The 16,324-nt window shown below is 56.8% G+C and overlaps 1 protein-coding gene across 1 annotated transcript in view; it reads right to left on the bottom strand.

Moving 5' to 3' along the window:
• Positions 1-16,324, bottom strand: part of SMARCA4 (SWI/SNF related BAF chromatin remodeling complex subunit ATPase 4) — an 83,965-nt gene that overhangs the window by 38,699 nt on the left and 28,942 nt on the right. The window contains 9 exon segments of the mRNA XM_075577840.1: positions 1,313-1,463; positions 2,378-2,487; positions 8,076-8,133; positions 8,727-8,857; positions 9,705-9,755; positions 9,912-10,079; positions 13,843-13,904; positions 13,907-14,015; positions 14,788-14,961. Coding sequence (XP_075433955.1) covers positions 1,313-1,463; positions 2,378-2,487; positions 8,076-8,133; positions 8,727-8,857; positions 9,705-9,755; positions 9,912-10,079; positions 13,843-13,904; positions 13,907-14,015; positions 14,788-14,961 — 1,014 coding nt within the window.

Below are 16,324 nucleotides of genomic sequence, written 5' to 3'. Positions count from 1 at the left end.
GCACAGGTACAGCGCGGGCAGCGGCAGTGCCAGCCTCCCCCCTCACACACACTACTACACCATGCCATGTATACATAGCACAGGTACAGCGCGGGCAGCGGCAGTGCCAGCCTCCCCCCTCACACACACTACTACACCATGCCATGTATACACAGCACAGGTACAGCGCGGGCAGCGGCAGTGCCAGCCTCCCCCTCTCACACACACACTACTACACCATGCCATGTATATACAGCACAGGTACAGCGCGGGCAGCGGCAGTGCCAGCCTCCCCCCTCACACACACTACTACACCATGCCATGTATACACAGCACAGGTACAGCGCGGGCAGCGGCAGTGCCAGCCTCCCCCCTCACACACACTACTACACCATGCCATGTATACACAGCACAGGTACAGCGCGGGCAGCGGCAGTGCCAGCCTCCCCCACACACACACACTACTACACCATGCCACGTATACGCAGCACAGGTACAGCGCGGGCAGTGCCAGCCTCCCCCTCACACACACACTACTACACCATGCCATGTATACACAGCACAGGTACAGCGCGGGCAGTGCCAGCCTCCCCTCACACACACTGCTACACCATGCCATGTAAACACAGCACAGGTACAGCGCGGGCAGCGGCAGTGCCAGCCTCCCCCCTCACACACACTACTACACCATGCCATGTATACACAGCACAGGTACAGCGCGGGCAGCGGCAGTGCCAGCCTCCCCCACACACACACACTACTACACCATGCCACGTATACGCAGCACAGGTACAGCGCGGGCAGTGCCAGCCTCCCCCTCACACACACACTACTACACCATGCCATGTATACACAGCACAGGTACAGTGCGGGCAGTGCCAGCCTCCCCTCACACACACTGCTACACCATGCCATGTAAACACAGCACAGGTACAGCGCGGGCAGCGGCAGTGCCAGCCTCCCCCCTCACACACACTACTACACCATGCCATGTATACAAAGCACAGGTACAGCGCGGGCAGCGGCAGTGCCAGCCTCCCCCTCACACACACTACTACACCATGCCATGTATACAAAGCCCAGTTACAGCGCGGGCAGCGGCAGTGCCAGCCTCCCCCTCACACACTACTACACCATGCCATGTATACACAGCACAGGTACAGCGCGGGCAGCGGCAGTGCCAGACTCCCCCTCACACACACTACTACACCATGCCATGTATACACAGCACAGGTACAGCGCGGGCAGTGCCAGCCTCCCCCTCACACACACTACTACACCATGCCATGTATACGCAGCACAGGTACAGCGCGGGCAGTGCCAGCCTCCTCACCTGGTACTGTTTCAGCATACCGTTTACCAGCAGAGTAGACTGCTTGTCCACTCTCTCGCTCACGGCGTGGGCCACGGCGTAGTACGACTGCAGGCACCGCTCCGTCGCCTGCGAGATGCTGTACTCATCGTCCACGTCCTGCTTGGCGCTCCTGAAAAGGGAACAGCAGCAAGAGTCAAAAGCCAGCGCTAAAACGGGTCAGAGATTCAGGGCGAGCGGCAGTCAGAAGCCAGCGCTAAAACGGGGTCAGAGATTCAGGGCGAGCGGCAGTCAGAAGCCAGCGCTAAAACGGGGTCAGAGATTCAGGGCGAGCGGCAGTCAGAAGCCAGCGCTAAAACGGGGTCAGAGACTCAGGGCGAGCGGCAGTCAGAAGCCAGCGCTAAAACGGGGTCAGAGATTCAGGGCGTGCGGCAGCCCTAAAACGGGGTCAAAGCGGACGTCCTTTCTTTTTAACCCCGCGTGGTCATATTGTGGGGTTCGGCAGCCACGCCAATGCCGGCGTTGGAATTCTGGGGATCTGCAGCGATGAAAATATCGCCTCACTGGGGAGTTAAAATGGCCGCTCGCCAAAACCAAGGTTGTCATGGTAATAGCCAATGTCAGTGAAATAAACTGGGATTGCGGCGTTGAAGTGTAACCTGTGCGCTGGGGGAAGGGCGCGGGCGGGCGTGCGTGGGTGGGGGTGGGGAGGTGTAAAAAAATGTCAACAATTATCAATGTACTTAAATAATTGCCACTTCTGGAACATTTCACTTATTTGTAACCCGTTAAAAATGAAGGTTTCCAAACGCGCAGAATTGCCGCTTGCGAGATATTCCCGGCCGCCTGTTTGTAAAGTGTTTCCGACGCCAGCATTAGGGCCAAAGGTTACTCGTAGAACGGAGCAAACTGCCGCCCGTTTCGTCAACAAGAGATGCGATAAATCTGGTAAAACCCCGGCCAGAGCATAAAAATGTACGTTCCCGCCTTCCTGTCATCCCTCCGCGTACGTGAAACGTGTCAGCGGGGTCCCTGGCAGTCGTTCGCTTGGGGGGGGAGGGGGGGATCGCGCGGTCACATACTCACTCGATGATGTGACGCGCGTACAATTCCGACACCTCGTCGCTGTCCGGGTCGGGGATTTTTTTCTCCGTGGGCAGCCCGGGCACTGATCCCACCTGCTCCTCCACTTCCTCCTGGGGGATCGGGGGGGGAGGTCAGGGTTACCAAAATGTACATAGGGAGACACACACGTACACAGCCGGGGGACAGAGCGATCAGAGGCTTGAACTGTTTGAGGGGGAGGCTAGCACTGCCGCTGCCCGCGCTGTACCTGTGCTGTGTATACATGGCATGGTGTAGTAGTGTGTGTGAGGGGGGAGGCTGGCACTGCCGCTGCCCGCGCTGTACCTGCGCTGTGTATACATGGCATGGTGTAGTAGTGTGTGTGAGGGGGAGGCTGGCACTGCTGCTGCCCGCGCTGTACCTGTGCTGTGTATACATGGCATGGTGTAGTATAGTAGTGTGTGTGTGGGGGGGAGGCTGGCACTGCCGCTGCCCGCGCTGTACCTGTGCTGTGTATACATGGCATGGTGTAGTAGTGTGTGTGAGGGGGGAGGCTGGCACTGCCGCTGCCCGCGCTGTACCTGTGCTGTATATACATGGCATGGTGTAGTAGTGTGTGTGTGAGGGGGAGGCTGGCACTGCCGCTGCCCGCGCTGTACCTGTGCTGTGTATACATGGCATGGTGTAGTAGTGTGTGTGTGAGGGGGAGGCTGGCACTGCCGCTGCCCGCGCTGTACCTGTGCTGTGTATACATGGCATGGTGTAGTAGTGTGTGTGTGAGGGGGAGGCTGGCACTGCCGCTGCCCGCGCTGTACCTGTGCTGTGAATACATGACATGGTGTAGTACTGTGTGTGAGGGGGAGGCTGGCACTGCCGCTGCCCGCGCTGTACCTGTGCTGTGTATACATGGCATGGTGTAGTAGTGTGTGTGAGGGGGAGGCTGGCACTGCCGCTGCCCGCGCTGTACCTGTGCTGTGTATACATGGCATGGTGTAGTGTGTGTGTGAGGGGGAGGCTGGCACTGCCGCTGCCCGTGCTGTACCTGTGCTGTGTATACATGGCATGGTGTAGTAGTTGTGACGATAGTGAGGGTTTGGCCCGGGATTAACGGGGTTACTCCCCAAGGGCCCCCCTCTAACCTCGCCAGGGAGACAAGGGGTTAACTGGGCTGAGGTCCAGAAATGTGATTTAACCCTTGTTAGAACATGAAAATGCTTATTCCCCTGTGTAAAATGTATTGTTGCTGGGTCAGTGTCTGCATAACCCACCCACTAGGACTTAAGGGGTTAATCTTATATGCAGTGCTGAATAAACAGTTACCTGAAAACTGGTAATTTGGGAACGGAGTAAGCCAGGACCCTGAGCCTTGGGGTACAGCCTCCGGGTCACCCCCCAAGTACACACATATTAAAAATATAACTTTGTCATAAGAGGAACATATATTTTTGATAAAGTGACTTTTTGCAGTTTTTGAAATATACAGGCAGAATGCTAATGGTGTGCTAATGCTAATGTACAGGCAGAATGCCTGCCCTTTTGTAATGCATGAGGAACCAAATGGTCTTGACACCTTAAAGCTGGGTTACCTCTGTATGCTAAATAGGACATCCTGCTAGAATTTAGCCTGGCTTCACAGGGGTATTGCTATGCGAGACCCAGGAATGGAAGTGTTTGTTATTCACACCTTCCAGCAAAAGGTATCCTGCTTCACAGGGTTTATTGATGGGGGTAGGGGTGGAGCTACCCCAAGCAGGATATCAAAATGAGTAACCTTATTAAATATAAAAATACTATGAGATGTCCTTGGCTGAACATGCTAAGACCTACATATTTGTATTCGTGGGACTTCCCCGCCACCAACCGTTACAAACACTTAATATCTGGCCCTTAGTGGCTGCCAGATATTAATATCTCTATTAATTTTCATATTACACTGTAATGTTTGGTCTCTCTGCGAGCGTCAGGTGGGACGGAATGTATTAATATATATCACCTGACTGTATGTATTACTGAACTCAAGTTATGAGGTGATTTGCAGTAAATATGAAATTTTGGTTGAGTTCTGAGGAACCCCTGTTGTGATGAGCAGGAAAGGCTAGAATTTACAAGCCTGGTCATCAAAGGCTAAGTTGCTAATTGCTTATGCTTGGCCCAACAGACAAAAGGAATTAACCAGAGTAAGTGAAACTTTTCACACTGGACCCTGGAAGCCCAAAGTCAGCTTCAAAAGCTTCAAAGGGGATTTTACTAGACGGCACGGCGCCGTAAGCTGGGATGCAAGGGTTAAAATGATATATAAGTGGCAGAGCCACTTATATCCATGTTGTTCATGTTTTGCAAGTTCTTCAAGTGTTCAGTCTGTTTTATACCATCTTGTTTGCGGAGAGAAACGCTATGCACTGTCTTCCTGCCAGAGGTCTTTTCATGCTTTTGGGTGTCTTGATGACTATGAAGAGTGCTGTATGAACTGCCAGTCCAGCTGTGACTGCTTCATCATTCCCATTTTACGTAAGTGTCTATATTTTGCCTGTTATTTGTACATATCTGTTGTGTTCACCTTTATCAAGGAAAAAATTACATTTTATCATATCTAAGTCTCGTCCCAGTTCAAACCCAGGTATATATATATTTATATATAGTTTTGGTGTAAATTACAGCCTGTCTCAAGCTACCGTGACAGTAGTGTGTGAGGGGGAGGCTGGCACTGCCGCTGCCCGCGCTGTACCTGTGCTGTGTATACATGGCATGGTGTAATAGTGTGTGTGAGCGGGAGGCTGGCACTGCTGCTGCCTGCGCAGTACCTGTGCTGTGTATACATGGCATGGTGTAGTAGTGTGTGTGTGAGGGAGAGGCTGGCACTGCCGCTGCCCGCGCTGTACCTGTGCTGTGTATACATGGCATGGTGTAGTAGTGTGTGAGGGGGAGGCTGGCACTGCCGCTGCCCGCGCTGTACCTGTGCTGTGTATACATGGCATGGTGTAATAGTGTGTGTGAGGGGGAGGCTGGCACTGCTGCTGCCTGCGCTGTACCTGTGCTGTGTATACATGGCATGGAGTAGTAGTGTGTGTGGGGTGGAGGCTGGCACTGCTGCTGCCCGCGCTGTACCTGTGCTGTGTATACATGGCATGGTGTAGTAGTGTGTGTGAGGGAGAGGCTGGCACTGCTGCTGCCCGCGCTGTACCTGTGCTGTGTATACATGGCATGGTGTAGTAGTGTGTGTGTGAGGGAGAGGCTGGCACTGACGCTGCCCGTGCTGTACCTGTGCTGTGTATACATGGCATGGTGTAGTGTGTGTGTGAGGGGGAGGCTGGCACTGCCGCTGCCCGCGCTGTACCTGTGCTGTGTATACATGGCATGGTGTAGTAGTGTGTGAGGGGGAGGCTGGCACTGCCGCTGCCCGCGCTGTACCTGTGCTGTGTATACATGGCATGGTGTAATAGTGTGTGTGAGGGGGAGGCTGGCACTGCCGCTGCCCGCGCTGTACCTGTGCTGTGTATACATGGCATGGTGTAGTAGTGTGTGAGGGGGAGGCTGGCACTGCCCGCGCTGTACCTGTGCTGTGTATACATGGCATGGTGTAATAGTGTGTGTGAGGGGGAGGCTGGCACTGCCGCTGCCCGCGCTGTACCTGTGCTGTGTATACATGGCATGGTGTAGTAGTGTGTGAGGGGGAGGCTGGCACTGCTGCTGCCTGCGCTGTACCTGTGCTGTGTATACATGGCATCATGTAGTAGTGTGTGTGTGTGTGTGTGAGGGGAGGCTGACACTGCCGCTGCCCGCGCTGTACCTGTGCTGTGTATACATGGCATGGTGTAATAGTGTGTGTGAGGGGGAGGCTGGCACTGCCGCTGCCCGCGCTGTACCTGTGCTGTGTATACATGGCATGGTGTAGTAGTGTGTGTGAGGGGGAGGCTGGCACTGCCGCTGCCCGCGCTGTACCTGTGCTGTGTATACATGTCATGGTGTAGTAGTGTGTGTGAGGGGGAGGCTGGCACTGCCGCTGCCCGCGCTGTACCTGTGCTGTGTATACATGGCATGGTGTAATAGTGTGTGTGAGGGGGAGGCTGGCACTGCCGCTGCCCGCGCTGTACCTGTGCTGTGTATACATGTCATGGTGTAGTAGTGTGTGTGAGGGGGAGGCTGGCACTGCCGCTGCCCGCGCTGTGTATACATGGCATGGTGTAGTAGTGTGAGTGAGAGGGAGGTTGGCACTGCCTCTGCCCGCGCTGTGTATACATGACATGGTGTAGTAGTGCGAGAGGGAGGTTGGCACTGGCTCTGCCCGCGCTGTGTATACATGACATGGTGTAGTAGTGTGAGAGGGAGGTTGGCAGTGCCGCTGCCCACGCTGTGTATACATGACATGGTGTAGTAGTGTGAGAGGGAGGTTGGCACTGCCTCTGCCCGCGCTGTGTATACATGGCATGGTGTAGTAGTGTGAGTGAGAGGGAGGTTGGCACTGCCGCTGTCCGCGCTGTGTATACATGGCATGGTGTAGTAGTGTGAGAGGGAGGTTGGCACTGCCTCTGCCCGCGCTGTGTATACATGGCATGGTGTAGTAGTGTGAGTGAGAGGGAGGTTGGCACTGCCGCTGCCCACGCTGTGTATACATGGCATGGTGTAGTAGTGTGGGAGGGAGGTTGGCACTGCCTCTGCCCGCGCTGTGTATACATGGCATGGTGTAAGCTGTGTATGTAGATTTTTCATACTTCCTCCATTTCTGCCACATTTTATTACTGATAATAATTACAAAAAAAAAAAAAAAACAATACTTAATTTTAAAGACTTCTTATTCTGGGGCAATTGAGTTACAAACCATTGGTCTCTATGCCTGCCCTAAAATACCGTCTACGTGGGATATAGTATTTTCTATACTACGCACGTTACCCGATTGACCAGTTCCTAGGGTCCCATGGTTGTGCTTACTTCTTGCGTCTATTGCTAGATTTTGGTCGCAACACAAAAAAAGGTGTGTACAATGGAGAACCACACCATGTGTCACTCACCAGCCTTTTTTCATACCAATGGTCATAAGTTCTACTCCATTTGGGCTTAATAATGATTCAATATCAAGGATGGTCTTATTTTCGCTTCCAAATAATTATGTGTATTTTACAGTGTCTGTTTCTCTTCTACACTGGATCATTATTGGCCAGTTGGAATTGTTCTGGGGGGCAATTGTTTCCATCAAAATGGACACAAGACAATGGGCATTATTTTTCCAAGCTTTCACTATTAATAGAAAGTTTAAACGTAAATCGCTTAAGGCCCCAAACTGCCCCTCAGCACATGCAGGCAGCAAGGGATTGGGGGGTGGGGGCGGGGTTTTAGCGGTCACTCATTGCGGTGGCTAACACAGTCACACCCCACAATGCCTTGCTGCTGTGGATGCAAAGCATTCTGGGAAGCTCCTGTTGTAAGCGACAGCTATACCTCCCCACGCTAAGGCGCAGTTTGAGGCCTTACTAAGTGCGCAGCCCCCACACCGGCTAAGGGACGCGCTATACTGCCTGCGAGTCGCCATTTCGGATTGGTTTGAGCAAACCCTTTGGAGAAACCTCAGGAACCCCATGTTGGGAAACGCTACCCTGTATTACAAAATGGTTCAATAAGGTGTATTAAAAAAATGTTTGTTTTTTTAAAAGCCATCACATTTGCCTTCTATCCATAACCTCTTATAATAATGTTGATATCGTGTTCTATACGCCACAGCGCTCACCTCCTCTTCTTCTTCCGTCCCACTGTCCTCGCTGTCAGATCTCGGCGCCACCTCGTACCTATCCGGGGAGGCACAAACGGTATTAACATGGAAAATGCTGTAGCAGGATAATATAATTCCACCAAGAAGACGCTCCTCGCCATAACTGCCCCTATATACGTCACTCTGTACCCCATATTCTCGCTGTGATATTAATGAGGGGTTTATATTAAAGGACTTTACAGAATAAAAGAATAAAGTCTGCATATCAAGGTAAGAGGAGGGGGACACCGGGACGGGAGCGTGAACACACACTATATTATATTTATATTATGTGTATATCTATAACAGGTATCCTTGCTACATCAAACGCTGAGAGCTGATTGAAGAATAAAGAACGCGGATTTGAACTGGAAACCCGATTCCTGATTATTATATCGAGGAGAGGCTTTTCTAACAGTGGGGACCTGCAGTCATTAAACAGCCAACAGGCAGATCGTGTGCATTTTGCTCGGGTACATTAGTTCAAGGAGGACAATTACATTGGTACATGGTTTACAAAATGTTTTTGATCCGCTACGTGGGATTGGACCTTTAAACGCCACAAGGGATCAGAGCGAAATGCGCAGGCGACTCCGAGGCGCGGTAAACCGTCCCCTGCTCTGAACGTACCCAGGGTTCATCTCCAGCCAGGTCTCCAGCTGTCCGGCCTTCGGAGCATCTGCTCCGGTCAGGATCTTTCCACTCTCCACGTGAATCACTTTGACCAGGAGGTCACTCATCTGGCTGGTCTCATCCAGCGGCTGCGGGAGGGAGAAGGGTTACGTTCAAAATCATGGAGGGGAGGGACAGACTCCATGTCCCATAGCTCCCTCCTGTCTGTGTCACTGTGTTACCCTGCGGGGGGGGGAGGGACAGACTCCGTGTCCCATAGCTCCCTCCTGTCTGTGTCACTGTGTCACCCTGCGGGGGGAGGGACAGACTCCATGTCCCATAGCTCCCTCCTGTCTGTGCCACTATGTCACCCTGCGGGGGGAGGGACAGACTCCATGTCCCATAGCTCCCTCCTGTCTGTGTCACTGTGTTACCCTGCGGGGGGAGGGACAGACCCCATGTCCCACACCTCCCTCCTGTCTGTGTCACTGTGTCACCCTGCGGTGGGAGGGACAGACCCCATGTCCCACACCTCCCTCCTGTCTGTGTCACTGTGTCACCCTGCGGGGGGAGGGACAGACTCCATGTCCCACACCTCCCTCCTGTCTGTGTCACTGTGTCACCCTGCGGGGGGAGGGACAGACTCCATGTCCCATATCTCCCTCCTGTCTGTGTCACTGTGTCACCCTGCGGGGGGAGGGGATGACTCCATGTCCCATAGCTCCCTCCTGTCTGTGTCACTGTGTTACCCTGCGGGGGGAGGGACAGACTCCATGTCCCATAGCTCCCTCCTGTCTGTGTCACTGTGTCACCCTGCGGGGGGAGGGACAGACTCCATGTCCCATAGCTCCCTCCTGTCTGTGTCACTGTGTCACCCTGCGGGGGGAGGGACAGACTCCATGTCCCATAGCTCCATCCTGTCTGTGTCACTGTGTCACCCTGCGGAGGGAGGGACAGACTCCATGTCCCACACCTCCCTCGTGTCCCCCTTCTCACCTCTCCATCGGGTCCCATGGACGGCGGCTGACCCTCCGCATTCTCTTGCATCTGAAAGAAAAAAAGTCCTGAATTTAAAACACAAATTCCACCCCGCGCCGCCGGAACAGGCGCAGATCCGCGCGGGGCGTTTCAGACGTGCGGATTTAAGAAAACACAAGAGCCCGCGGGCTCCCGCCACCCGCGCCCGAAGTAAAAAGCGCGCACCTTTTTCTTCTTTCGCCTCTTCTTCTCCTTTAACACCTGCGCCGCCTTGTGCTGCCTCACCAGGTCCGTCAGGTTGGCCACGTACTCGTCCGTCTGCTGCAGGAGGTAGGCCAGGCGCTTGTCTTTCTTCTGATCGATCAGCTTCCTGTAGCCCTCTTCGTCCTCGGCCTGGAAAGGGGGCGACAGCGACGGGGTTGTGTAGGGCGGAAGGACTGGTCTACGGGAGACGTGGCAAGACTGGAAGTGGCTCGCCCACATTGCACGCCCGTGTGACCCTGGCCAAGACCCTTCTCCCCTCTTTGTAGCTCCCTTTTAACCAAATGTAAGCATGGCTGCTACGCCTATACCCCACGTTGGGGCGTCGCTGGGGGCCGTAGTACGCTCTTCCTTGTAAAGTGGAGCAAGTGAGAACAAGTAGTGGAGCTTGCAGTGTGGACACTTTGAGGAACACTCGCATGAGCCCGGCGCCCTCGTTCGATGGGGAACACTCGCCATGAGCCGGCGCCCTCGCTCGATGGGGACACACTCGCCATGAGCCGCGCCCTCGCTCGATGGGGAACACTCGCCATGAGCCGGCGCCCTCGTTCGATGGGGAACACTCGCCATGAGCCGGCGCCCTCGTTCGATGGGGAACACTCGCCATGAGCCGGCGCCCCTCGCTCGATGGGGAACACTCGCCATGAGCCGGCGCCCTCGTTCGATGGGGAACACTCGCCATGAGCCGGCGCCCTCGCTCGATGGGGAACACTCACCATGAGCCGGCGCCCTCGCTCGTTGGGGAACACTCACCATGACCCGGTGCCCTCGCTCGATGGGGAACACTCACCATGAGCCGGCGCCCTCGCTCGTCGGGGAACACTCACCATGAGCCGGCGCCCCTCGCTCGTCGGGGAACACTCACCATGAGCCGACGTACTCGCTCGATGGGGAACACTCACCATGAGCCGGCGTACTCGCTCGATGGGGAACACTCAACATGAGCCGGCGCCCCTCGCTCGATGGGGGAACACTCACCATGAGCCGGCGCCCTCGCTCGATGGGGAACACTCACCATGACCTGGTGCCCTCCGCTCGATGGGGAACACTCACCATGAGCCGGTGCCCTCGCTCGTCGGGGAACACTCACCATGAGCCGGCGTACTCGCTCGATGGGGAACACTCACCATGAGCCGGCGTCCTCGCTCGTTGGGGAACACTCACCATGAGCCGGCGCCCTCGCTCGTTGGGGAACACTCACCATGAGCCGGCGTACTCGCTCGATGGGGAACACTCACCATGAGCCGGTGCCCTCGCTCGATGGGGAACACTCCCCATGAGCCGGTGCCCTCGCTAAATGGGGAACACTCACCATGAGCCGCGTACTCGCTCGTTTGGGGAACACTCACCATGAGCCGGTGCCCTCGCTCGATGGGGAACACTCACCATGAGCCGGCGCCTCTCGCTCGATGGGGAACACTCACCATGAGCCGGTGCCCTCACTCGATGAGGAACACTCACCATGAGCCTGCGCCCTCGCTCGATGGGGAACACTCACCATGAGCCGGCGCCCTCGCTCGTTGGGGAACACTCACCATGAGCCGGCGCCCTCGCTCGTTGGGGAACACTCACCATGAGCCGGCGTACTCGCTCGATGGGGAACACTCACCATGAGCCGGTGCCCTCGCTCGATGGGGAACACTCACCATGAGCCGGTGCCCTCGCTCAATGGGGAACACTCACCATGAGCCGCGTACTCGCTCGTTGGGGAACACTCACCATGAGCCGGTTGCCGCCTCGCTCGATGGGGAACACTCACCATGAGCCGGCGCCCTCGCTCGATGGGGAACACTCACCATGAGCCGGTGCCCTCACTCGATGGGGAACACTCACCATGACCCGGTGCCCTCGCTCGTTGGGGAACACTCACCATGAGCCGGCGCCCCTCCGCTCGGTTTGGAACACTCACCATGAGCCGGCGCCCTCGCTCGATGTGGGAACACTCACCATGAGCCGGTGCCCTCGCTCGATGAGGAACACTCACCATGAGCCGGCGCACTCGCTCGATGGGGAACACTCACCATGAGCCGGCGTACTCGCTCGATGGGGAACACTCACCATGAGCCGGTGCCCTCGCTCGATGGGGAACACTCACCATGAGCCGGTGCCCTCGCTCGTTGGGGAACACTCACCATGACCTGCGCTCGCTCGATGGGGGAACACTCACCATGAGCCGGTGCCCTCGCTCGATGAGGAACACTCACCATGACCTGCGCTCGCTCGATGAGGAACACTCACCATGACCTGCGCTCGCTCGATGAGGAACACTCACCATGACCTGCGCTCGCTCGATGAGGAACACTCACCATGACCTGTGCTCGCTCGATGAGGAGACACTCACCATGAGCCGGCGCTCGCTCGATGAGGAACACTCACCATGAGCCGGCGCTCGCTCGATGAGGAACACTCACCATGACCTGCGCTCGCTCGTAGAGGAACACTCACATGACCTGCGCTCGCTCGATGAGGAACACTCACCATGAGCTGGCACCCTCGCTCGATGGGGAACACTCACCATGACCTGCGTTCGCATGATGAGGAACACTCACCATGAGCCGGCGCTCGCTCGATGAGGAACACTCACCATGACCTGCGCTCCGCTCGATGAGGAACACTCACCATGAGCCTGCGCCCTCGCTTGATGAGGAACACTCACCATGACCTGCGCTCGCTCGATGAGGAACACTCACCATGACCTGCGCTCGCTCGATGAGGAACACTCACCATGACCTGCGCTCGCTCGATGAGGAACACTCACCATGACCTGCGCTCGCTCGATGAGGAACACTCACCATGACCTGCCCCTCGCACGATGAGGAACACTCACCATGACCTGCGCTCGCTCGATGAGGAACACTCACCATGACCTGCGCTCGCACGATGAGGAACACTCACCATGAGCCGGCGCTCGCTCGATGAGGAACACTCACCATGACCTGCGCTCGCACGATGAGGAACACTCACCATGAGCCGGCGCTCGCTCGATGAGGAACACTCACCATGACCTGCGCTCGCACGATGAGGAAACACTCACCATGAGCCGGCGCTCGCTCGATGAGGAACACTCACCATGAGCCCGGCGCTCGCTCGATGAGGAACACTCACCATGACCTGCGCTCGCTCGATGGGGAACACTCACCATGACCTGCGCTCGCTCGATGAGGAACACTCACCATGACCTGCGCTCGCTTCGATTAGGAACACTCACCATGACCTGCGCTCGCTCGATGGTGGAACACTCACCATGACCTGCGCTCGCTCGATGGGGAACACTCACCATGACCTGCGCTCGCTCGATGAGGAACACTCACCATGACCTGCGCTCGCACGATGAGGAACACTCACCATGAGCGCGCGCTCGCTCGATGAGGAACACTCACCATGAGCCGGCGCTGGCTCGATGGGGAACACTCACCATGACCTGCGCTCGCTCGATGAGGAACACTCACCATGACCTGGCGCTCGCTCGATGAGGAACACTCACCATGACCTGCGACTCGCTCGATGAGGAACACTCACCATGAGCCGGCGCTCGCTCGATGAGGAACACTTACCATGAGCGGCGCTCGCTCGATGGGGAACACTCACCATGACCTGCGCTCGCTCGATGAGGAACACTCACCATGACCTGCGCTCGCTCGATGAGGAACACTCACCATGACCTGCGCTCGCACGATGAGGAACACTCACCATGAGCCGGCGCTCGCTCGATGAGGAACACTCACCATGAGCCGGCGCTCGCTCGATGGGGAACACTCACCATGACCTGCGCTCGCTCGATGAGGAACACTCACCTTGACCTGCGCTCGCTCGAGGAGGAACACTCACCATGACTGCGCTCGCTCGATGAGGAACACTCACCTTGACCTGCGCTCGCTCGATGAGGAACACTCACCATGAGCCGGCGCATTCTCTCCTTCTCGATCCGCTCATTCTCCTTCTTCTGCTCGCGCTCGTGTTGGCGTGGTACGTGGCCACGGCCTTTGTCTGCTTCTGGATCTTGCCGGTCACGGAGCGGTGGAACTCCTTGAAGTCCTTGGCGTGCTGGAGGATGCTGTTCAAATATTCCTGCAGCCAGGGGCAAAACAACGAGTGGTATACCCCCGACGGCAGAGCGATGGGGCAAGAAGAGGGAGTTTTACCAACAATTAGGGAACTAGATGGAAGTTTGGGGGTTCGGTATGGATGTAAATTTTGGGGACAGAACTGGTTATAGGAAGTGGCTATAGGGGACGAGGAGGGCGAGTAATAAGGGGCAAGAGGGCGAGTAATAAGGGGCAAGAGAGGGCGAGTAATAAGGAGTACGCTATATGGAGTAATAGGGGGAGTTATAGGGAGGGGTTATATGGAGTAATAGGAGTTATAGGGAGGGGTTATATGGGGCAATAGGAGGAGTTATAGGGAGGGGTTATATGGGGCAATAGGAGGAGTTATATGGAGTAATAGGAGTTATATGGGGTAATATGAGGGGTTATATGGGGCAATAGGACGAGTTATAGGGAGGGGTTATATGGGGCAATAGGAGGGGTTATATGGGGTAATAGGAGGGGTTATAGGGAGAGGTTATATGGGGCAATAGGAGGAGTTATATGGAGTAATAGGAGGAGTTATAGGGAGGGGTTATATGGGGTAATAGGAGGAGTTATAGGGAGGGGTTATATGGGGTAATAGGAGGAGTTATAGGGAGGGGCTATATGGGGTAATAGGAGGAGATATAGGGAGGGGTTATATGGAGTTATGGGAGATATAACGAAGGAATGTCTTGCCGGCCCCTGCCGGTGGTCAGCGGATGGGGGCAGTTTCTCTCCCCCGTGCGCCCCCCTCCCCCCCGCTCCCGCACCTGGTGCTTCTGCCGTCTCTTGCGCTCCTGCTCGATCTTCTGCTGCTTCTCCAGCTTCTCGGTGATGCGCGCCTCGCGCAGGGACTGCCGCTTGCTGCGCTTGTAGGCCTTGGCGTTCAGGGCCGTCTCCAGCGCGGTGTCCCTCCTCATGCAGACCACCACCTCCTGCCGCAGCTGGGGAGAGGAGAGGGGGGACAGGAGGTTAGGACGAGGGGCGGCGGTAGTCGGGGACACGCTGGTAAATACTTCCCGAGAGATAGACGGCTGAAAAAAAGGGAGGTGACAGGGCCGAGCAGCAGAGGGGGGGGGGGGGGGCAGCGACCGACTGGAGGGGGGGGGGGGGGGAGTAGCAGCAGAGGGAGGGAGCAGAGACTGAGGGGGAGCAGCAGCAGCGGGGAGGGAGCAGAGACTGAGGGGGAGCAGCAGCAGCGGGGAGGGAGCAGAGACTGAGGGGGAGCAGCAGCAGCGCGGGGAGGAGCAGAGACTGAGGGGGAGCAGCAGCAGCGGGGAGGGAGCAGAGACTGAGGGGAGGAGCAGCAGCGGGGGAGGGAGCTCAGCAGGGGGAGGGAGCAGAGACTGAGGAGGGAGCAGCAGCGGGGAGGGAGCAGAGACTGAGGGGGAGCAGCAGCGGGGAGGGAGCAGAGACTGAGGGGGACAGCAGCGGGGAGGGAGCAGAGACTGAGGGGGAGCAGCAGCGGGGAGGGAGCAGAGACTGAGGGGGAGCAGCAGCGGGGAGGAGGGAGCAGAGACTGAGGGGGAGCATCAGCTGGGAGGGAGCAGAGACTGAGGGGAGCAGCAGCGGGGAGGGAGCAGAGACTGAGGGGGAGCAGCAGCGGGGAGGGAGCAGAGACTGAGGGGGAGAGCAGCAGCGGGGAGGGAGCAGCAGCGGGGAGGGAGACAGCAGCGGGGAGGGAGCAGAGACTGAGGGGGAGCAGCAGCGGGGAGGGAGCAGAGACTGAGAGGGAGGAGCAGCAGCGGGGAGGGAGGAGCAGCAGCGGGGAGGGAGCAGAGACTGAGGTGGAGAGCAGCGGGGAGGGAGCAGAGACTGAGGAGGAGTAGCAGCGGGGAGGGAGCAGAGACTGAGAGGAGAGCGGAGACTGAGAGGAGCAGAGACTGAGAGGGAGCAGAGACTGAGAGGGAGCAGAGACTGAGAGGGAGCAGAGAGAGAGGGAGCAGAGACTGAGGAGGCAGAGACTGAGAGGGAGCAGAGACTGAGAGGGAGCAGAGACTGAGAGGGAGCAGAGACTGAGAGGGAGCAGAGACTGAGAGGGAGCAGAGATGAGCGAGGAGACAGAGAGAGCTGAGAGGGAGCAGAGACTGAGAGGGAGCAGAGACTGAGAGGGAGCAGAGATTGAGAGGGAGCAGCAGCGGGGAATGAGCAGAGACTGAGAGGAGCAGCAGCGGGGAGGGAGCAGAGGACTGAGGGGGAGCAGCAGCGGGGAGGGAGCAGAGACTGAGGGGGAGCAGCAGCGGGGAGGGAGCAGAGACTGAGGGGGAGCAGCAGCGGGAGGGAGCAGAGACTGAGGGGGAGCAGCAG

Source organism: Ascaphus truei, chromosome 20 (assembly GCF_040206685.1).
Source record: "Ascaphus truei isolate aAscTru1 chromosome 20, aAscTru1.hap1, whole genome shotgun sequence".
NCBI lineage: Eukaryota > Metazoa > Chordata > Amphibia > Anura > Ascaphidae > Ascaphus > Ascaphus truei.
The sequence above is the reverse complement of the archived record's forward strand: the minus strand, read 5'-3'. Positions and strand labels throughout refer to the sequence as shown.